The 22,576-nt window shown below is 43.9% G+C and overlaps 1 protein-coding gene across 7 annotated transcripts in view; it reads right to left on the bottom strand.

Moving 5' to 3' along the window:
• The window catches only part of ARHGAP6 (Rho GTPase activating protein 6), a 474,697-nt gene that overhangs the window by 63,168 nt on the left and 388,953 nt on the right, over positions 1-22,576 (bottom strand). For 6 of the 7 annotated variants that reach the window (XM_027609075.2, XM_027609078.2, XM_027609081.2 and 3 more), the window contains exon 2: positions 12,793-12,952. In XM_027609075.2, the coding sequence (XP_027464876.1) occupies positions 12,793-12,952 (160 nt within the window). Of the gene's footprint in view, positions 1-12,792; positions 12,953-17,867; positions 17,985-22,576 lie in introns of those variants that run through there. The other variant, XM_027609082.2, reaches the window with a different exon arrangement.

Here is a 22,576-nt window from a genome sequence, read left to right as displayed (position 1 = left end):
TCTGTGGATGTCTTATAAAAATGTTTACTAAAGCTATATTTTATCCCTCACTAAAACTCAAACTCATCCTTTAGTCTCATCCATTTGCCCTTTTGAGGGCTCTCAAGCCACAGACTCCTAAAGCTAAGGCAAGAAGAAGACTAAACCAGATACTTTCTTTCCAATATGGGACAGGAGGGTTTGTCACAGAAGTAATGATATTATTAGTGGCCCCGACACCTGAGGGCCATTCCTTGTGCCCGTCCCCCACGTCTAGTGTCTTCCAGTGATTCATCTCAGGGGTGCAAGTTCATGTGGTGAGTGTAAGTCAACACTGAAAACATGGAGGGACTGATGACAGATGGGCAACCAAAACCCCAGGCAAAGTCCCGTCCCAGGAAAAGGGGGCTGGGTGTTGGAGCCAGCTGTTGCCGCTGTTGCCATCCTCAGTGGAATGGACTTGAAATCGCCCCTACTGCTTTGAGTTGCCTTTTCAAAGTCCATCTGGAGAAACGGAAGGGAGGGCAGCCCTGACAAAAAGGGGGACGTAGTCAGCAGGAAAGCGATGACCTCTGCTTCTTGGCAGGAAATGTGGCAGCAGGCCAGGATAGGGGACCCGAGGGGACCAGTGTGCTGCTCCGGTCTGAGAGCTGAACTGGGATTCGCCGCAGAGGTTTAGGAGAGGAGCTGAAATGGTGATCTGGCCTCGGTGCGCAAACAAATATTCTCTGTCCCCGGATATTGCGCCAGAGAACATGACAAATCTCCTTGGCGTGGGAATATTATTTACGCTATACTAGTTATCTGCTTAAATGGCATCCTCCCCCCAGAAAGTAGGCTCGTCCCCCATACATTGATCCATCCCTGCTCCATCCATCCCTCCATCCAACACTGATACAGCCCATGTTGTAGGTGAGACAGAGCTAGGCGCTATGAACCCAGGTGAATGGACACTATCTCTGCCTTTGAGAATCTCAGAGTTTAGTGCCAAAGACAGATACACAGAAACCTCACTAAAGTGAAATGAAGAAATGCTTCAGTGGAGGCATCTAGCAAGTGGGAGGTCAGAAGCAAGAAGGCTGTCTCCAACTCTGCTCAGGAAGGTTAACGTTTGCGTTCAGTCTTAAAGGATGAGGTGAGGCTTCTCAGGGGCCTTTGAATTTTGGTAGGGCACATGGTAACTATTTAGTCTAGGAGATCCTTTCTTATCCTAAGTCTCTTAACGTCTTATTCCTGGTAATCCAACCCTTTCTCAAGCAAGCATTCTATTGGGGAAAAAAGATGAGAAGATTGCTAATTCATGACAGTTTCTTTAGTGGGAACCAGGGCTTAAGAAAGTGACAAATAAGAATTCTGGAAGAAAACAGTGTACATGGAAAAAGTGGCAAACAATGTATTTAAGCCCAAACTTGTCCCACTGTTCAGTCAAATTTGGATCTCACTATCTATTTTTTTCCATGTTATTTTTAAGAAATCTTCCATGCTATAGACTGTCGGCTATTTAATCAAGTTCATAGGTCAAAGTCTCCATTTATATATCACCTTGTCCTTAGCAGTTCTTCCATAAACCTTGATTGCAATAGGAGGCAAGTAGAAACAGGGCGATTGAGTCATTTTTCTTGGTGTGAACCCCAGTGAATTAAGCATTGTTTCTTTAGCCTGCTAGTGCCTTGTGGGTTAGATTTTTCAAAATCTGTTTCCAAAGTGTCTAGGTTTCTCAGGGAAGAAAATATTTATGGCATTCTTAAGCAATACAGATGCCTCTCTTTAGAGCCGAGGCTCCCCAAAGTACTTGTGAAATGTACTAATGCTTGCAGTTTACATGTCGAAGTGGTGGTGAAATTAGCAAAGCTGCGGTCAGAAAATAAGAACGTTCTGTGAGTCTCTCTCACTGTTGTAAAGGGAGTCAGCTCTTGGAGGTCACCATGCTTCCAGTTAAATTAAATGCTAAGAAACCTTTTCCGTTTTATGTAAATTATTTTGGCCAAGTAATTAGTTCTGAAATTTTTCCTTAAGAGGAAGAAAAAACCTTGTAGATTCTTGAGCCCCAAAGCAAGTGTTTTTCTACTGCAGAAAATCATTGAGATATTTGATTTGTTGATCATGTCTTGTTGATTCTATCAAAACATAAGGTAGGGAAGCCAATCACATGGCTTGGATGCCATGGGTTTGAAAAGCTCAACGATGGTTTTTCCTTAACCAGGCGTTCTTTATAATCACTCCTTGCTGTAATAACCAGTCATGATCAAATTATGCCCTAGAAGGATCTTTTACTTGCTGTCATTTTTCCCATATTCAAATGCTATGAGTAAAGAAAAAAAAAAAAAAAGCTATAAGCTCACGTTCCAAAGGGGCAGCCCCGCTGTTATTTTTCCCTAAGCTAGGAGCTAGTCTGCCTTTCCAGGCATCCAAACTTGCATTTCTTATCGCACATTCCTTAAATCAAAAACAATGTTTCTAACTTAGCCTAGGTAAGCATTATATTTGTAGAGACAGAAGTTTCCAAAGATCAGAGCAAGAAAAATGGCTTTTGGCCAATCTTTTCCTTAAGCCATATTTCTTTCCTGGAACATAAGGGAAAAAAAACAGGTAGGAGAACAAAAAGACAGAGCTCGCTTATCCCAAAGAAATGCCCTGGATTGTTAAGGAAATTAAACTCCAAATTAAAGAAGTTTCGTCATTACTTGTTTTAAAGCCAAAGCTTGTAGTTCAAGTTGAAATGGTAGTCAGACAAGGGTATCTACACATGGTCTGATTTTTTATCTGTGTAAGGGGCCAGTGTTACTTACTTTCTTTTGACAGATATTGTTTTATAGTGAACAAGTAAGGAGGGAATCAAAAAATCATAAACTGTAAGCTTTGGGAATGCTTCCAAATTTCTGCCAGCCGCCCCCATGAAAACAGCTCTCACAGCCTCAGGAACTGGACAAGTGACGTAATGAGATGAAAACTATTAGGGTCTTCATCCTTTCCCTTTCCATCCTTGCTTCTGCTTATTCTTTTGAGACACAGGAAATAATTCTTTATGACATGGAAACACTGTAAAAATAAGTGTGCTCTGATGGAATTCTAAATCCATTACCTTCAATTTCTCATGTATTTCCTGAGCCACAGATCTATGCCAAGGCCCGTGCTAGACACTAACGCAAATAAGTGTGATAGAAGAATGGTTTCCCCCCCTTGGCTTCTTTGCAATGATGGATGACATTGTCATTATGTAGGCCAATAGTTTCTAATCTATATCCATCTTTATCCTACTACGTCCCCCCCCCCCAATTGTTTTCTCTCCCTGTTTTATTAGGTGCTCACCCTCCCAGTGGTCATGCATCCTGGGATAAGTACTCAGCCCAGGCTCAGGAAAGGAATCTGAGGTCAAGCCAATTCCCGGTGATTTCTTTCTGCTTGCCACTATGGGTTTGGGCACTGGCAGACTGCCATTCTGGGGATGGAGAAGGGAGGGAAGTCTACCGGGAGGCAGCGGGGAAAATACTCCTCTGTTATTAAAAAGATACCTGATGAAGAGTCCCTGCTTCTCTGCTTCTTCGTGCTGCCACAGAGGCCGTGATGTCGGTGGCTGCTGCAGTCATTTTGTGACAATGAGGGAAGCCGCCCAAAGAACAAAGTGACCCACTGATTACGGCCAAGAAGAAATTCCTGAGTCCTGAAACTAGCCTATCTGTGGGCTCCTTGTACAGTAACATAATTAATCTCTTTATTATTTAAGCCACTCTGGCTCTAGTCTCCATAATTTGCAGCCAAAGCATCTTAACAGTGGATAATCCGAAACTCTGTTGTGGAATGTGTTTTTCACATATCTTGTCATGTAAAGCCAGGCATCTCTACAAAAGACATCCCTGGAAAGTCTGAATCTGTGTATGTCGGGTGGGATCTACAATAAGGAGGCTAAGAGGAGCAAGGTCAGATTACAGTGAATCAGATTACAATGAATTATATTATACAATGAATTATATTTAAGTGTTTATTAACATGAATATCATATAAATATAAAATAACACTTAAGGGCGCCTGGGTGGCTCAGTCGGTTAAGCATCTATCTGCCTTTGGCTCAGGTCAGGATCTTGGGGTCCGGGGATCGAGCCCAGCCTCGGGCTCCCTGCTCAGCGGGGGGCCTGCTTCTCCCTCTCCCTCTGCCCCTCTCCCCTGCTCATGTTCTCCCTCTCTCACTCTCTCTTTCTCTCAAATAAATAAAATCTTTAAAAAAAATAGACATAAACACAAATATAATACAATCACTTAAAACATCTGAGAGTTATAAAGGTCTGATCATTAAAAAACACTCTCCTTGCAAAATAAAGATAGTGAAGACATTGAAGTGAATAGAATGGTATGCTTGATCAACTGCAGAGATAATAACTATAAATCTCTCTATCAAATTAATATTAATCTCTTAAATCAAAGGCCAACAAGCTGTTTCTGTAAAGGTCTAGATTGTAAATATTTTCAGCTTTGTGGGCCATATCGTCTCTGCCAAAACTATTCCACTCTTCTGCGGTAGCACTAAAACAACCTTAGACAATATAGCAACAAACAAGTGTGGCTGTTTTAATACAGCATTATTTATAAAAATAGGCAGTGGACTGGATTTGGCCTTTGGGCTGTAGTGTGTCCACTCCTATCTTAAGTGAAGACCCCTCAAACGACTTTTTCAGAGCTTTGCATGTGTAACAGTTTTACAAATACCCACTAATAAAATTTGCAAGTCATCTTGAGGACTCCATTTCAAATGATCTAGAAAGCCTGATTGGTTTAAAAGCACTTGGTATTTAATTTCAGTTAATACTTCCCTGCCTTTGTTTCCCCCATAGGGAAACAAAGAAAAAAAAAAGCAAAAATGGGAGCTCCTATTCATATTTCAGCGATGAGACATTCTTTGTAATTATCAAGTTTACTTTTTGGCCACGATCCCAACAGAGAGAATAGTGTAGTCTTCCAATCTTTGAAAGGTGCCAGAATATTTCAGAAACTGCAGTGACAAAAGTTTTGTTCAAGATGCCAAGGCCTTGTGCAACAGGAGTTGCCGCTCCAACAAAGATATATAAATCTGTGTACATGTGACCAGTAGGGACAAGACCTTGGATAGAAAACTATGGGCTGAGAACATAAAGGAAGCCATTTATGACTACAAAGGCACAGAGCCTATGGCTTAAAGAACCATCTGCGATCATGTGGGGCTGCCTGCTCAGCAGCAGAACAGAATCATACCAGCAGCCTACATGGGAGAACTTGACATGGTCAAAGCCCAGGGGTGGGGGGGTGGAGGAGAGCATCCAAGAAGAAAATTACAGAGGAGCCTGCAGAGAAACGGCTCTGTCATTCTCAGCTTTGCTGGGCTAGGTAGACGAGACAGCTCGTATCTGTAAGTGTCACCACTGGTAAAGTGGATAAATGCCACCCACTGTTCTATCTTTTAATATAATTGATGGATCTGTGTTTTCTCTGTTGACTGAGTAGGACATCCTGGAGGACGTGGACTACCTTTGACATGACATTGTAACCTTCATTAAAGGCTTCTACCTCTTGAGAAGCTAAAGTCCCACAGTCCCACAGTCCTCTGGGCTGTACGCCTAGCTTGGTATTGAGAGAGAGAGAGAGAGAGAGAGAGAGAGAGAGAGCAGTGAAGCAGCACAAGGAAGCCTCCCAGCCGGCAGTCCACAGTTGGGCTCTAGATAGAGAAGGGACTAGACGCTCAGGCCAAAGGGTCAACCTCGGTTCCTTTCTGTGGCCCTAGGGAAACAATGCCCCATCCACCTTCCCAGGGCCCTAAGAGCCACAGCAAGTTTCCACATTGACATTTTCGTTCTTTTCTTCCTGATTGCCTCGTCTCTATTCCATCTGCCTTCCAAGACTGCATTATTCAAACTGTGGGTCATAAACCTTTAGTGAATCATGAAAGTTTAGTGGGTCATAACAAGCGTGTTTTAGAAAAGTTTAAAGAATCAGACAGAAGAGGACAGGAGAGAACATTAGAGACAATATCAAAGTGTATCTCTGATAAAGATAAGCACCATTTCGTTCGTGCACTTCTTGGACCGAGGTGTAAAATGTATTCCTCACTGTAGATGGGGGACAAAGAGTTTGAAACCTAGTGCCCTAAGACAAGTCAACATAAATCTGTGGTGCATTCTCAGAAGAGGCTGCAAATAAAATGGATTTCTTCTTTTCTATGCAATAGTGTGGTAAATGGCTTTGATAGTGATATTAGTTGGCAAGAGGTGCCTAGGGAGTTTTCTTCATTTTGTTCGTTTGTTTGTTTGTTTTCCAACAAAGGAGAAGATTCTGTGGTTGAAGATCACTCTGACGGTTCCAGGTGTGGTGGGCATAATAGGGGAGAAGCCCTGAATTGAGGGAAGCAGGTGGGGGCCCACGGCTGGCTGTAGTTCAGGTGAGTCATAAGGACGAGCTGAGGGCAGATACGAGACAAAGTGATCTGGTGGTGATGACAATGACGATGGTGATGGGGACAGGAAACTTTCATTGAGAGTGTGTATAGTTTCGGGAGATGTTTGAAGCTCACCATAGTTCTTACTTCTTTTAAACCTTACACCAACCCTATAAGACCATCAGTCAAAGTCGGAAACTGGGCATGGGGTGAAGTAATAGGGAAATACTCAGGTCTCAAAATCATTCCTGGGGATCCTGGGGAAAAGAAGAGAAAGGCGTGGACGATGCCCTCTAGAGAGCTGGGGAAGAGGAGAGGAAGGAGCTCCGTTTTAAAGGTGATGTGCATGTGTGCGTGCGTGCATTCATTCACTTCTCAAAGATTTGCTGAGGCACGGTGGAATCGGGCAGAGAAGTGGGTGGTTTACCTGGCATTCCAGATTCAAAGAGAAATAAGACACAGCCTGACCCTGGGGAAATCACAGCCCTCTGGGAGGCCACAGAAAAGGTGAGTGTGGACACATATAAGATACACCTAGCTCGGCAGCTCACACTATAGAGACATGTGTTGAGGGCCTCGAAGCCCAGTGGTCTAACATTATTCTTTGATCAATGCCCTAATTGGTGGTGCTGACTTCCTCTCTGCATTTCCACCCACGGGGGAGTTTGCAGATCTTACCCTGGGTCTCAATTTCATTTTTACTTACACAGAAGGCTTTGACAAATAGTTCTAGCACACCACCTTTCCACCTGGACACCGCCAGCAAGAACAACGTAGAAAGTGGATAGATAGTCGGATCTCCCATCCAGGGTTGGTACATGAACACCCAAGCTCTGTTTCCTTGCCCATCAGGTTGCCCTTATTTTTTTAAAATCAACACTTAAATCACAAACCACATTGAAATCGCAAAGACAGCTTGAGTGTTACCCTACCAAAAACCGCATTTTCTTGATTTCACTGAGTTGCTTAGTTGGGTTTTACACTGGTGACAATGATGAGGGACCATTTTACTTATTTGTTTGTTTGTTTAAGATTTTATTTATTTATTTGACAGAGAGAGAGACAGCAAGAGAGAGAACACAAGCAGAGGGAGTGGGAGAGGGAGAAGCAGACTCTCCACTGAGCAGGGAGCCCGATGCAGGGCTTGATCCCAGGACCCTGGGATCATGAACCGAGCTGAAGGCAGACGCTTAACCGACTGAGCCACCCAGGCGCCCCAGTGACGGACCATTGTATAAGGAAGTCATATAATAGCAATTTTGAGGCATCGGGGTATTCTCTTATTAGACTACTACCTACCTCTTCTGAGACCATCAGCAATTCCTCAGCCCATGACACCATTTTCAAAATACATAAACTAAGCCTTTCTCAAATATGGTATCAGAAATTAGTTGAATGATGGGGTGGGGGGAAGAGCACTAAAGAAAACATGCATATGCACTTCTGTCTTGTGGAAGCCGGATATGCATTCGGCTTTAAATACTCAGTTTACAATATAACGAGGTGAAGCCATAATGCCCGCGGTAACATGCTTTCCTGACTGTGGCAGAAATCAGTCATTTCCTTTTGTCTTACCTTGGACAGCAAAGCTTTCCTGTTAAGGGCCCAGAGAGTAAGCACTTGAGCCTGTGAGACACGGGGGCTGTCACTACTCAAGTCTGCCTTGGCGGCCCGAAAGAACCAGAAACAGCATGCACAGGGCATAGCAGCAGCGCTCCAGGAAGACTTTAGATACAGAAACAGATGGGGAGCCGGGTGTGACCAGCAGGCCAGCTGCTAACCCCTGCCTTAGGCCATTTGTATTAAAATGCTACCAAATTCATGTTAACCGAGCCTAACCCACTATCTGATAGATAAATAGTACTCTGTTGATGTGCTGCGAATAAATGAAAAGTTCACACGGGCCTGAGGTGTTGTTGAATTTCTTGACCCCGCTCCCCGCATTTGTCTTCCTGGTTCTGCTGTTCAGGATTGGGCCACTGACAGACCAGAAAGTCTGATTCCAAAGCCTATGCCGAGAGCAGCCTTTGACCAGGAGGAAACATTCCATGGTTGTCCCCGCGGGGCAAGCTCAGGCTCACAGGGAAAAGTCACAGAGAGGATCCCTCCCACCGAAAGGCCTCCTGATCTCTACCGCCAAAGATTTCTCTAGGTTCTGTATAGCATCTTCAGAAGTCCCTTTTTTCTTGAAACGGCTTAAGTTTAGAAGGGATAGCAAATTAAGCTCATCCGTCATTTTCTAAGGTTTATGTAAATATTATCAGTTTTTAGTTTGTCTTGTCTTCGGGCTGAATGGATCTCGAGGAGGGAGGAGCCACAAGATTCGAGAAGCCTAGGGTCCCGAGTGATTGCATGCAGTGCGGTCCCTTCTCCCGGCCCCCACGGGATCCACGGCCGTCCTGCATGGGATACATGCCTCAGTAAGAAACTTTTGCCGTGTTAAGGCGCTGAGGGGTTAGCCTACCTCAGCGAAAACAAGTGTGTATCTGTGAGATACATTCTTAGGAGTAAGATTGCTGAGCCATTTAAAAGTTAGATGTTGCCCAATTGCCTTGTGAGTTACTGCAACAGCGAAACTCCTACCAATAGTATGAGAGTGTCTGTTTTCCATCAAGTAGATTACCCCACTTTTGGAGCCATTCCAATCTAAGAGGAAAAAAAACTTCCTTGGTGTTTAGCTTGCATTTCTTTAACACATAGGAGCACCTTTTCAAATATTTGTCAGGCATTTGTATTTCTTTTTCTGTGTGCTGCCTGTAATTTGCCTGTCTTTTAATTATTTTTCTTTTCCAGATTAATTTGTAATAAAGCTTTATATAGTAGAGAAGTTAGCCTTTAGTTGGTCAGATGTGCTGTAAATTCCTATTTATTTATTTGTTTGCCACACAGATGATTCTATCTTTTGTTCTTTAACGTAGTGAAAGGTGTCATTTGCTTTCTTTATGTTTTCTGGGTAATGCCTTCCCCAATGTAAAAACATACAAATATCCAGCTACGGTTTGTTTTGGTGCTCTGAACAGTTTCATTAAAAACATCCTCAAATATTTCTTCCACATCAACTTATTTTGATGTAAGGACTAAGGTCAGAGTCCAACCTTTTCTCCTCAATGGTGGTCTCACTGTCACTAAGACTTAATAATAATCCATCATTTTCCCCTTGACCCCCCCCAAAAGAGAGAGAGAGAGAGAGAGAGAGAGAGAGAGAGAGAGCGCAATGTTTATGTCATAAGTTCCTGTATTTATTTATTTTTTCATTTCTGAGCTCTGTTGTCTTCTATTGATTTGCCCGTTGTGAAGCAGTACAATACTCTTTTAATTGCTTTCATTGTATGACATTTTACTAAATGGATATAGGGATACTCCCCACTTGACCCCCTTTCTCAAATTTCCCCTGCCTACCCTTACATAGTTATTTGTCTAGAGGATGTTTAGAAAAATTTAGTGATAATACAAAAACAAATTGTTTTGGTGTGGTTTTTGGAATCACATTCAGTTTATAGCTCATTAATGACCTAATTGCCATCTTTATATTACTGATTCTTCTTATTCAAGAAATAACTTCTCTTCTTAGCCAACTGAGATCCCACGGTCTGGGATTATCATCACTCCCGTGGACACTGTATTAATTAGTTTCCTACCACTTCTGTAACAAACGACCATAAACTTAGTGGCTTAAACAACTCAAATTTATCATCTGACATTTCTGGAGGTCAGAAGTCAGAAACAGGTCTCGTTGGGCTAAAACCAAGGCGCCAGCAGGATTGTATCCTTTCCGGGGAGAATCCGTTTCCTCGCTCCGACTGTTCCTCCATAGTCCTGGCTCTCTCAGACTCAGATGTAGCCTGGGAAAGTTGCTCTGCTTTTCGACAACCATGTGCTTGGCTTCGGCCATCCCAGATAAACCAGGATCATCTTGCTATCTCAAGGAACTCGACTGGTCACATCCGCAAAGACTTGGGAGCCTGTGAGGAAACATTCGCAGGACGTGGCCATCTTTGGGAGCGCATTATTCTGCCTACCACTGATGTCCTCTCAACAGTCTCGTCCCTCTCTACCGTCACTGAACTCGCCTAGAAAAATCCTGGCTCTGGCGAGAGGACACTGGATTCACTAGGGCTGGGAAATTTAAAGCGCGACGTGGTATGTTTCGCTTTAGCCATGTTTAGCTGCCAGGATGTTTATTTTGCAATTTAAATTCCCAGCTACTAGCCTCAAATGGACCTTTCGGGCCGCACTGCAATCCTGCAACACTGCTGGTCCATCGGCTCCCCTCTCGTCCGCTCCTCTCCTCTTTCCTCAAGCCTCCAGGACCTCCTTGCCATCCTCACTCCTAGTGGATGACATTGCTTCCTAGTTCGCTGACAGCGGAGAGGCAGTCTGGAGCAAAATTCCACGTGGTTGCCCACTGTCTTTTTTTTTTTTTTTTAAGATTTTATTTATTTAATTGACAGAGAGAGAGAGAGAGAGAGAGAGAGAGACAGAGAGACAGAGAGAGAGAGAGACAGAGAGAGAGGGAACACAAGCAGGGGGAGTGGGAGAGGGAGAAGCAGGCTTCCCGCCGAGCAGGGAGCCCAATGCGGGGCTCGATCCCAGGACCCTGGGCTCATGACCTGAGCCGAAGGCAGTCGCTTAACCAACTGAGCCACCCAGGCGCCCCCCCCCCCCACTGTCTTCTAATCTGTCTGCATCTGCGCCCAGATCACCGATGTCCACCTATCATTATAGGTCGAGAGGTCAGAGTCTTGCTGGTGCTCTGGACCCCACCCCTGCAGTCACTCTCGGAAGTCACCTCAGTCACTTCCCCACTGTCCACTCCTCGATTCTTCCCTTTCTATGGGGAACCCCAGCAGCCCATGAATATGTCAGGCCGTCATTCATCTGAGCCCTGGAAGCGCCAGTCTCTCGGAGGAAGAGGGGGTCTCCAAACAGATACCCATAAACAAATGCCTACAATCCTTCTAGAGCGACAAAGAACAGAAGTGTGAGCTTGAGCATGTTTTCATATTCATCATACCCACTGTCTCATTAGGCTTGCTATCATTTCTTTAGGTTCTAGGCCGTGGCCACTGTACTGCTCTTTCCTGAATAAATTATCCACACAGTGAATCTGACCCCGTTTAGAACCTCCACTTAGGGGTTCACATGGAACCAAATGGCCACCCTCGGACCAAAGTTGCCATCATGGCACTCGGCGCTGGCGCTGTATTTGAAGGACCTCGGTTGATGTCTATAATCATCTGCCCCAAACAAGAGCTTCAGAACTCTTGGGTGATTGATGTCTGTTTCTCTCCACCCAGCCACACGATTCCTTCTCTCCTCCATAAGTAAGAAATTATGTGTAAATCATTAGTTCCTATTTTGATAGAAAATATCAAAATAACTCCTCTGGCTCAAACGTCTTTGAACATCTTGATAGAGCAAATATTTCCCTGAATATGCTAGGAACCACACGGTCTCAGAAGCAACTAATGGAGACAGAGCCTCCAGCAGACAATTTTTATAAAACTGTTTGGTAAAGGTTATTTATTTAGTGGACCCTTTAAAAATCAGGAACAAAGAGAAACAGCAAATTAACTGGACTAAAAAACAAAGCTACAAAGAATGTTTGTTCCCTCGCATCTTATCTGATGTGCATCCAGTCTGGGTTTCGTAGAACTTTTTAGAGTCATCATTCCCTTCACTACAAATTGGGTTTCCCGACAACATTTCTGTTCTGTTCAGAAACTGAAAGAACAAATCACCTCTGTGCTACACACTTTCGCGAAGTATAAAGTACCCTTATAGAAGATGGTAAACATTCAAAAACACAATTTCATAGATTACAAGATTTCAAATACATGCATCTTATCTTTACCAGAATCAGGACCTGTATCTGTGAAAACTTCAGATGATCAGGCCCGAATGGCTCCGGGGTCACGGTGGTGAACCTCAGCGTAGACACGCCCAGGTGAAAGATGGTAGAAAAGAGTTAACTTGAGTATAATCCCTGATTCTGGGTTGGCAGAAGGTAAAGTGACACGTTTAATAGATTGCAAAAACATTCTTTCCAACTGATTCTTTCGAAATCCTGTTGAAACAGACACGGTTTTAGCTCGAGCCCTTGAAGTTGACCTTTCCAAAAGTTCTTTTTAATTGATTGTTCTGAAGTTATGTAGACTAGTGAGATACACATGGCTTTCCCTTTAAATAACTCAAGCTGACCTTCCCTTTGAATAAACATATTGGTTGACGTGTCAATTGTCCCCCTTGAACATGGCTTTCAAAGTGGACATTGATGCCAGCCAACAACCAAGAAGCTGTCGCTTCCTTCCTGTGTTAGTGTCAGGTGTGAGATGAGTCTGCAGCTTGTGGCTTTGGCCAAACAGATGTCTGAGTCACAGCGTTCCCTGGCGGAACGGCGCACACGGCCTTACCTTTGGGAATGGTGATGGGACAGCTCAGGTCACAGTCCTGCTGCAACTGATAAAAAGCCACTTCCTGCAGCCGGGCTCGCTCCAGTTCTGAGAGACTCTGGATGGGGACGGATCTCAGCCGCACACTGCGGCCCGACATGCTGTTCCAGGTGAAATCACCCTGCAGAGCAAGGAGAACACATCAGGAGTTACAGAGCTCATCTATGTCTCACAAAGCTCATCCTTCCTCTTAGTCAGTCACAGAGTCAAGCAAACTTCCTCTTTGGGTTCCAAAATTGTCTACCCATCGCTCAAATCAAATCTACTCTCAGCTAACCGTGAATTTTCTCAGTCCGTCGCAAACATCCAAATCTCTAGTATCTGCTGGGACACTTGATCCCATATAATGATTCACACAGAGGCCAAAGAAAGCTATGGGAAAGACATTTTGAGGGTCCTACTGCCTCTCTTCTCTGGGAACGCATGGGAACTTTTTGGTTATGTATCTCAGTAACAGGAAAAACTGCTGCTAGCTGCCGTCACTCACACTAGATCCAGGAGGGCAAACGTACGGACAGCCTACTGTGTGCCGGCGACTGTGCCGAGTCACACCAACAACCTTATGAGGCAGTTACCATTCTTGACCCTATCTTATACAGTTTATCCTTGAATAACACGGGTTTGAACTACATAAGTCTGCTCACTTGTACTTGGATATTTTTGGATACATAGCGTACAGTATTGTAAATGTATTTGCTCTTCCTTATGTTTTTCTTTTTTAAAAAAAAGATTTTATTTATTTCAGAGACAGAGACAGAGTGCAAGCATGCGCGGATGGGGGGAGGGGCAGAGGGAGAAGCAGGCTCCCCGCTGAGCAGGGGGCCCAACTCGGGGCTCGATCCCAGGACCCTGGGATCGTGACCTGAGCTGAAGGCAGACGCTTCACCGACTGAGCCACCCAGGCGCCCCCCCCCCTTACGATTTTCTCAATCACATCTTCTTTTCTCTAGCTTACTTTATTGTAAGAATACAGTCTATAATACATACAATATACAATAACTTTATGTTATTGGTAAGACTTCCAGTCAAGTAGACTATTAGTAGTTAAGTTTTGGGGGAGTCAAAAGTTGAACACAGAGTTTTGACTGCATGGGGGTGTTGGTGCCCCAACTCCCACAATGTTCAAGGGTAAACTGCACAGTATTTAATAATACAGTATATGCTATATGATAATACAATCTAGTATATTTACAACATATAACATATTATTATTAGATATAATACATACTTATGACACATGATTATATGTGTATGATACATTATAGTAATATTATAGTAATATTCAATATATGTAAATATATTATAATACAGTGTGGATGAAATTGAGGCTTGCAGAAGTTAAGTAATTTTCCCCAAATCGTAGAACTTAACAAGATTTGGAACCGACCAGAACTCAAGCTAAAAAACATGTGCCCTCGAACTCTATGCTAAATTGTGTAACCGCTAAGTTTCTATTTACGGCACTCTGAGCTATTTTGATCACGAGAGGTACAGAGATACGATCAGTAAGAACTATGTATAATTGCAGAGACATCCGATGTTCAAATCCTCCACATCAAAGAATCAAAGGCAAGACTCCCCCAACCCCGAGTATGTTCATGTGCACACGTACATCCAGAGAGTGAAGAGCTCTACCCTCCCTGCAGACGGTGAGAACGTGATGCCCTGAGAAATAAGACCCCAGGATCCTCTGAAGCCCGATGTTCCCTAACTAAGGAGGACTTCCTGTGACCCACAGATGTTGGCCACCGCACAAGAGCTCTGAAACATCAAAAAAAAAAAGTGCCTTGACCATCAAAAAAAGTTCCAGGAGGAAGGAGTGGTGCTGGCCCCCATGGGCAGTACCCGGGAGCTGCTGTGCATCTGAGGAACCCTTAAGGAACCCCCTAAGACTTCCCCATCCTCACAGCTCACCTCACGGAAGAAAGACAAGAAAGACTGGCCCCAGCAGCTCTTAAAACACCTGCGTTCCCTCTTGGTAGCGAATTCCTGCCTAGAATGTTCATTCCGAGAGTAAATGGCACCCTGTTAATTCTTGGATATTTTTCCCCTTTTATGTGGGGTTGTGTGTATTTATTCATCCATTTAACGGATGGAGACGCTATGCTCTAGCAGGGGCAGACAATCACCTGGGTAAGTAAAGGGTATAGCGTGTTAAATATGGTCATGGCTAGGGATGGACCAAAAAGCAGGGAAGGGGTGTGAGGACATGTGTGTGAGGACAGGACATGGTTTATGTTTTGGAGACAGCGGCCAGGAAAGGCCTCACAGGGAAGGCCACATCTGGGAAGGAGTTAAAGGAAGTGAGGGCTTTTTGTTTGTCTTCACACGTATGAGTCTGTATCCAGTGGATAATGGTGAGAACTAGCAGGAGCCCAGGCGGGGCTGGGGAGCACGATGTGGGGGACAGGCTGGGCAGGGGAGTGAGTGAGCAAATCTAGGCAAAGTGGGTGACTGCCGTCACATTTGGTGAACTGAAAAGAATTCTCCCAGGCCCAGTATATTTTGCATTTTTTTCTTTCTTTTTTCTGGTTTTGGTATAATCGGAAGAAGCCCAGGTTTAGACAGGAGTTGGGGGACTCACGCCTTGGGTGTACCTCTCACTCACACCCTTGAGGCTTAGGGTACTACAAGGTACAGTATTAGTGAATTGTATTTTTTTTCCCTCCCAAACAAAAGTTCCAGATGAGTCGGTGACTTTTAAATACGAAGTTTAGGTTATCTAGGAAAGCCCACTGCTATTTGAAGTGTCAAAATGGAATTACATGCCTATTCATTAAAAAAGCATTTAAGGATGGGATCTCCAATTGGCTCGATTATCTATAGCAGGGGTTGACTATCTTTTTCTGTAAAAGGCCAGACAGTAAATATTTCAGGCTTTGTAGGCCATGTGGTCTCTGTCAAAACTACTCAAATCTGCTTTTGTGGCAGAAAGCAGCCATAGACGATTCATAAATGAATGAGTGTGCCTGTGTTCCAGTGAAATTTCATCTATAAGAACAGGTGGAAGGCTGGATTTGCCCAGCAGCTGTGGTTGGCCAACCTCTGAACCATAGCTTATGACTGAAATAAACCAATCCCTATAAGATACATTTTACTTTTATTTGCTATGTCCTCCTGGTTAATTATTTTTTAAAAAATTTAATGAGCACCTATTACATGCTGAGAACACTACTAGGCTTGGGATTGTCAAAGTGACAGCACAGTCCTTGTCCTTAAGGAGTTAAACTCTAATAAGGAAAAAGCACATATGATCCATCAAACGTAGAGATTGTGACACTGGAAGTCAGTACCAGATGCTACGGGGTGTCGAGGAGAAAAGGTTCGGACATCTGTCTGGGGGATCAAGGAAAGCTTTCTCGAGAAGGTGGTGTTTCAATGGAGACTGGAAGGTTGAATAAGAGGAGCGAAGGTTTGCCCAGTAGAAATGCAACATTGGAAAAAACAGTGGGTGCCCAGGCAAATGAATTTGAGAAAACGAGCTCATTTGGGGAAATTACAGGGTTGGAGGGAGGGAAATAGCGGGAGGTGAAGCCACACAGGAAGTCAAGGCCAGATCCTGGAGGGCTTTTTCTGTGGGCATTGCAAAGTAGATTGGACTTTACTCAGTAGGTGATGGCTAGACATTAAGGAACCTTGAGTGCAAGCGGAGCCTGATCAGATCTACATATGGGAAAGATGACTGGAAACAAATTTTGAAAGAAACTGAGGGAGGGAGCACGTCAAGCATGTAGAGATCAGCAAAGATGCTGGGTTGGGTATGCTCCTGAGTCAAATTTGAACAAGTAGAGAGTAACACTCTCTAAGTGTCTAAGAGAGACACCTAGAACCACATACTACTCTTCTGTGATTTTTTTCAACCATGTAAAACCATTCTTAGCTTGGTGGTACAAAAAACAGCCAGCAAGCTGGATTTGGCCCACTGACTAGAGTTTGCCGATCCCTGATACAAAGAGATTAAGATCTTTTTTCTGTTTTTTTTTTTAAAGATTTTACTTATTTATTTGACAGAGACAGCAAGAGAGGGAACACAAGCAGGGGGAGCGGGAGAAGGAGAAGCAGGCTTCCCGCCGAGCAGGGAGCCCGATGCGGGGCTCGATCCCAGGACCCCGGGACCATGACCTGAGCCGAAGGCAGACACCTAACAACTGAGCCACCCAGGCACCCCGATCTATTTGTTTTTTAATGGCATCTTTTCTGTTTTCACATGGTCTTCTCTCGGTACATGTCTGTGTCCTAACTCCTCTGCTTATTTTTTTTTAAAGATTTTATTTATTTAGTTGAGACAGAGAGAGAGAGAGAGAGAGCATGCGTGTGCATGAGCAGGGGTTGGGTGGGGGGAGAAGCAGGCTCCCCGCTGAGCAGGGAGCCAGAAGTGGGGCTTGATCCCAGGATTCCAGGATCATGACCCGAGTGGAAGGCAGACACTCAAACCAACTGAGCTACCCAGGTGCCCCGATAAGGCTCTTATAATATCCTGCACATATTTATTTAGCATCTACTACCATGTATCAGAGACCCTGCCCCAGGACCCTGCATCATGAGCTGTATACATGGGCTAGATTCAGGAGGGCAAGAAACTCACCTGGTTTACTCACCTTGATGTTCCCAGTATTCAAGACAGTACCTGGCACTTGTCAACTGAATAAATACCTGTCAATCTATGGACTAAATGAATCAGGTATATCACAAGTTCAATAAGAAATTGGAAACAAACCACCCATGTAATGTTTTATCTATGTGGGAGATGTCTTGTGGATTTGAATAAACTGCTAAGAAAACAGTCTTTTGGGTTCCATCCTGGGCGTGGAGCCTGCTTAAGAGTTTCCCTCTCCCTCCCTCTCTCTCTCTCTCTTTTATTTAAATTCAATTAGTTAACATATGATGTACTCTCTCTCTCTTAAAAAAAAAAAAAAAGAGAAACAGTCTTTTGAAACAGAGCCTGTTGATGAGCCAAAAAATGCCAGTATATGAAGGCAGAATATAAACATAATATCAGACCCGCAGAATAATGAATCTGTAACACCCATGCTCACCCATCAGACCTCTCACCAGCAGGAAGACATGAACACAAAGGTCGATACTGCCCCGTGATCCTCATGACAAGCAGCCAGAAGAGTGCCAAAGCCCACCAGCCCAGCCTAGAATGTGCATCTGGCTTTTCCTCAACCCTCAAATTGCGTTCCAGGCCGGCATGTTTCTTTGGTGACTGTTCACCTCATAAACGGATGACTCATTTTAAGGCTCTCTGGCTCTAGTCTTTCGAGTGGTTGCCATAGGATTTTTCTTTCAAGGTTGAGAGTGGATGATTTCAAATTTGTTTCGATATCATAAATGTAAGTGAAGTTGAAACTGACCCAATGTTTCTGGATAGACTAAAGGCCTTGACAATTGTAAAAATATCCTTTAAATCTGGGGTACTATTGGACAGCATTAACAAAGGGTAACAATATGATACAAAAAGATAATAGCACAGTGGTTTCTGAGGGTGATTTTCGCCCCCTCAGGGGACTGCTGGCAATGTCTGGAAACATTTTTGGCTGTCATAAGTCTGGGGAGGGCTTTACTACTGGCATCTAGTGGGTAAAGGTCAGGGATCTGTTCAACATCCTACAACACACAAGACAGCCCCCCACAATAAGGACATGTCTGGCCCAAAAGGTTCATAGTCCAGAGGCTGAGAAACCCTGGCATAAGCATACGTTAGGTCTGCTGTTAGGCCCAGATTACATAGAATCTCCTTAAAATGATGGTGTCAGGAGCTATTAACAACCATTGATGAGTTTGGTTTAACATTAAATGCATGCACTATGTATTCTTAAGTAGATGGTGCATTATTCTGTCTATTATACATGTATTACTCTGTGTATTATGTAAATAAACAGAATTATGGAAGTTATTTAAAACTAGCATTAAGAAGCACAAACAGCACAAACCAGTTTAAGAGGAACAAACAAACCAGAGAAAGGTCTCGATACAACAGAATCTTGATCAGCTGGAGAACAGTTCACCAAAAGCATTAACTAAAGAGTCTTCCTTCCCACCAGAAGTATACGTCTCCACACTTCGAAGAAAAAAAAAAAAAAGGCAGCAAAAGACAAACTACAAAACCAACAATCTAATATCTGTGATTTATTCAGAAAGGCCATTCTTTTGAGCTAAATTACATCTTTACAAACAGACTTGATTTTCCCATGAAATAAAATTGATTGAAATAATTTTGGTTTTGGTCTATACCACATTGTTTTCTTATGTCCTTGAGACTAGTCTCTAATTGTGGCATTTCTTTAACCTCATCCAACTGTAAACGTCCCAAGGCCAACGGAGCCAACAAGGAGTGATGCAGGGCTGCTCAAAATATGGCCCGCAGACCCAGGGCAGTGGAATTACCTGGACAGATGATTCTTGTTAAACATGCAGGTTTCTGGGCTCTGAGGCAGGTTTAGGGAATTAGGGTCATCACAAGGAACGGGGCTCCAGCGCCTTCATCATAAACCAGCATCCCCAGATGATTCTTATTTTTGCACAATGAAGGTTGAGACCCACTGGTACAGTGGTGAAGACTTGGGTTCGGATGGAGATGAGCTCTTTGGCAAGATGCAGAACATCCCTGAGCCTCAGTGCCCTCATCAATAAGGTGGAGCAAAGAACAAGCCCACTTGCGGGTTTGCAGTGACCATATGAAACAGTGCAAGGCAATATCTTGGAGAGGGCTTTTTAGCCCCCAGCAAGCCCTGAATACGTGGTAATTAAAGTTACAATATTAATCATCATTCCTCTACATTTGCATCCCCCTTTTAAACCTGGCATGTTTAGGGACACCAAAAACTCTTAAGAAATGTGCATTGAATTCATGAATAAATGCGTCCACTGTGTGTCAGATGCCTTTTCTAGGTGTTTACAAGCTAGCCAGCTGGAATGCGGCTCCACATGGGTGAGGAGCAGAAGAAAAGACCAGATCAGTAAGTTAAGGCCCGAAAAATGGCACGCCATTCAGGTAAACCATACCAGGGGCTAAATTTCTTTTTAACCGTTTTCTACTGTTTGCACAGCCAAGGTTCCCAGATAATCACAGTGTGTTGCTGAAGCATGGCATAAGTTTAAATGCCAGGCTCGCAACCAACATTTCTGAGACTTTATTTATTTTTTATTTGAGAGAGAGAATGAGAGATAGAGAGCACAAGAGGGAAGAGGGTCAGAGGGAGAAGCAGACTCCCCGCTGAGCGGGGAGCCCGATGCGGGACTCGATCCCGGGACTCCAGGATCACGACCTGAGCCGAAGGCAGTCGCTTAACCAACTGAGCCACCCAGGCGCCCGCAACCAACATTTCTGAAAAGGGCTGCCTAGTCCTTTATAACTCCAAAGCAAACACATCACCAATGACAAGGAACTCCCTTCTTCATGAGCTTCCGGGCAAAGCCAACCGTATCTGTGTAGCTGTCACACCGCTGTTTGGACTCTTAAAAGAAGTTATTCCTTGAAGAACTCAACAGAAGAACATTCGCTAATTTTTCTTCTCTTGATTTGTCATCCACTCCTTCTCAAAAGATCTTTAAGAAAATTTAACACCTCAGGGCGCCTGGGGGGCTCAGTCGTTAAGCGTCTGCCTTCGGCTCAGGTCGTGATCCCAGGGTCCTGGGATCGAGCCCCGAGTCTGGCTCCCTGCTGAGTGGGGAATCTGCTTCTCCCTCTCCCTCTCCCCCTGCCTGTGTTCCCTCTCTCGCTGTGTCTCTCTCTGTCAAATAAATAACTAAAATCTTAAAAAAGAAAAAAGAAAATTTAACACCTCTGTTACATCGGACACAATTTTTATGCTTTATTAATCTATTCTAGTCTGCTTTTTTTTTTTTTTAAAGAAGGAATTTTAGAAAATTCTGAACACTTGGTAGGTGTGGCAGTCCATTTTTACCAACTAGGCTGCTGGGGCTTAAATTCCACTTCTGCCACCTTCCCAAAACCTTGTGGCTTTTAGGAAGCTATTTTCCCTCCTATGTTTTGTTTTCCTACTCCATGACATAGGGGTGATCACCAGCCAGGGGTTGGCAAGCAAGTGCCTGGGAACCAAATCCTGCCTACTGATTGCTTTTGTAAATAAAGGTTTATCGGAGCACAGCCGCACTCATTCACTTAGGTATTGTCTACTGCTGCTTTCGTTGGCCCGCAAAGCTGAAAATATTTACTATCTGGCCCTTCACAGAGAAAGTCTGCTGACCCCTGGACCAGACTAAAAGTAAAGGCACATCTATGATTAGGATTTGTCTTTAGGATCAACATTTTCCTCCTCTCCTAAGATTTTCTCTGGGCAACGTCCCAAAGGGCCTGCAAAGAAATCACACAACATAGTAAGAATTGGGGATATTGGAAAGTATGTAAAAGTCAGGGTGATACAAAAGTGGTTATCTGCACATGGCCCGTTCATCTAAATTACTGGTAAACCAAAGAAGTAGAAATGAACGTTGTCGAGCCAGTACTGTGCTAACACCATCCAAGAAAACAAAACGTCACTCACATCTCGTTTCCAATGGAAAGAACCTTTCTGATGGTTAGTATAGAGGGGATACAGCAACATATTGGGAGTCCCCAAAGGCAAAAACATCAGAACAAAAGGCCAATTTCATTTCTGTGCATCCTCAGTTGGATCGTGGACTAGTCTACCCACCACCAATTTAATTCTGAGTTTTAAGTTTCACTTGAATCTTGGATGGAGAGGACGTAATGCAGCCTGCACTGATCCCAGAGTGTGGAAAATGGAAATGTTTGCAAGAATTAGAAATTCTCAGTGACACGGCCAGCAGCTGATGGTTTTGCTTATCTCTCTACATTTTAATTTAGTTCACTGACATTAGAAATGGCAGACCTCCGGGCATGGATTGGACCTTGAAGATACCGCTAGCACTCATGGACAGCTCACTCTCTGCTAGTGAGCGCTCTAAGCCCTTCATTTGTGGTAGCTCCTTTCTTTCTTCCAGCAACTCTCAGGACTGTGTTACCATCATTATTCCCACACTTCAGACGAGGAAACACAGGCACGAGTCTTAAGTAACTCGTCAAGATCACACGCCTAGTAAGTGGCAGAGTTGGGATCCAAAGCCGGGCTGTGGGCTCCAGGATTCAGGCCCCAAACCGCTATATGCATTTCATCACTTCTCATGATAAATCGATCCAAACCCCTACGTTTACAAAGGAAGAAAGCAAGGTCCAAAGAACTTAGCTGGCCCCTACAATAGCAGAGCGGGACCTGGGACATAAAGGGTCGCATTCTGCCTCTTTCCCCCACGAGGTCTTTTCATTATGAGACACAGCCTTATAGCAGGATAAGCCAGTGTTTAAAAATCCAGGAGCTTACGGTTTTCCTCTTTTGTAAAATAGAGCACATTAGATTTTTTTTTTTAATTAGCCTTATCTAATATCCAAGTTGTTCTCCAAAGCCCTTATTTATCATATCCACAGCAACTAAAATGTCGCACCGAGTTCAAGAAGTCTGGAGGAGAAGATAAGCCACTTTATTCTTTCAGAACTCAAAACGGCCTGTGCCGAAGCTTTTGCAGAAAGCAGCCCAGTTAATGCTGTTCCATGTCATCACGGCATGCTCCTCTCTGCTCCGCTTTGCTCATTTCAAGCTGCTCTAACATTATCAACTGATCTAAAAATAACATTCTCATAAATCTCCCCTGGCACAGACAGTACTTGGGCTGTTGCACATCTCAGACACGGATCAATCTACTTTTCTTCCCAAATCACAAG

This window comes from Zalophus californianus, chromosome X, assembly GCF_009762305.2.
Source record: "Zalophus californianus isolate mZalCal1 chromosome X, mZalCal1.pri.v2, whole genome shotgun sequence".
Classification (NCBI taxonomy): Eukaryota; Metazoa; Chordata; class Mammalia; order Carnivora; family Otariidae; genus Zalophus; species Zalophus californianus.
Note: the sequence above shows the minus strand (reverse complement) of the source record. Positions and strands in the feature narration are given on the sequence as shown.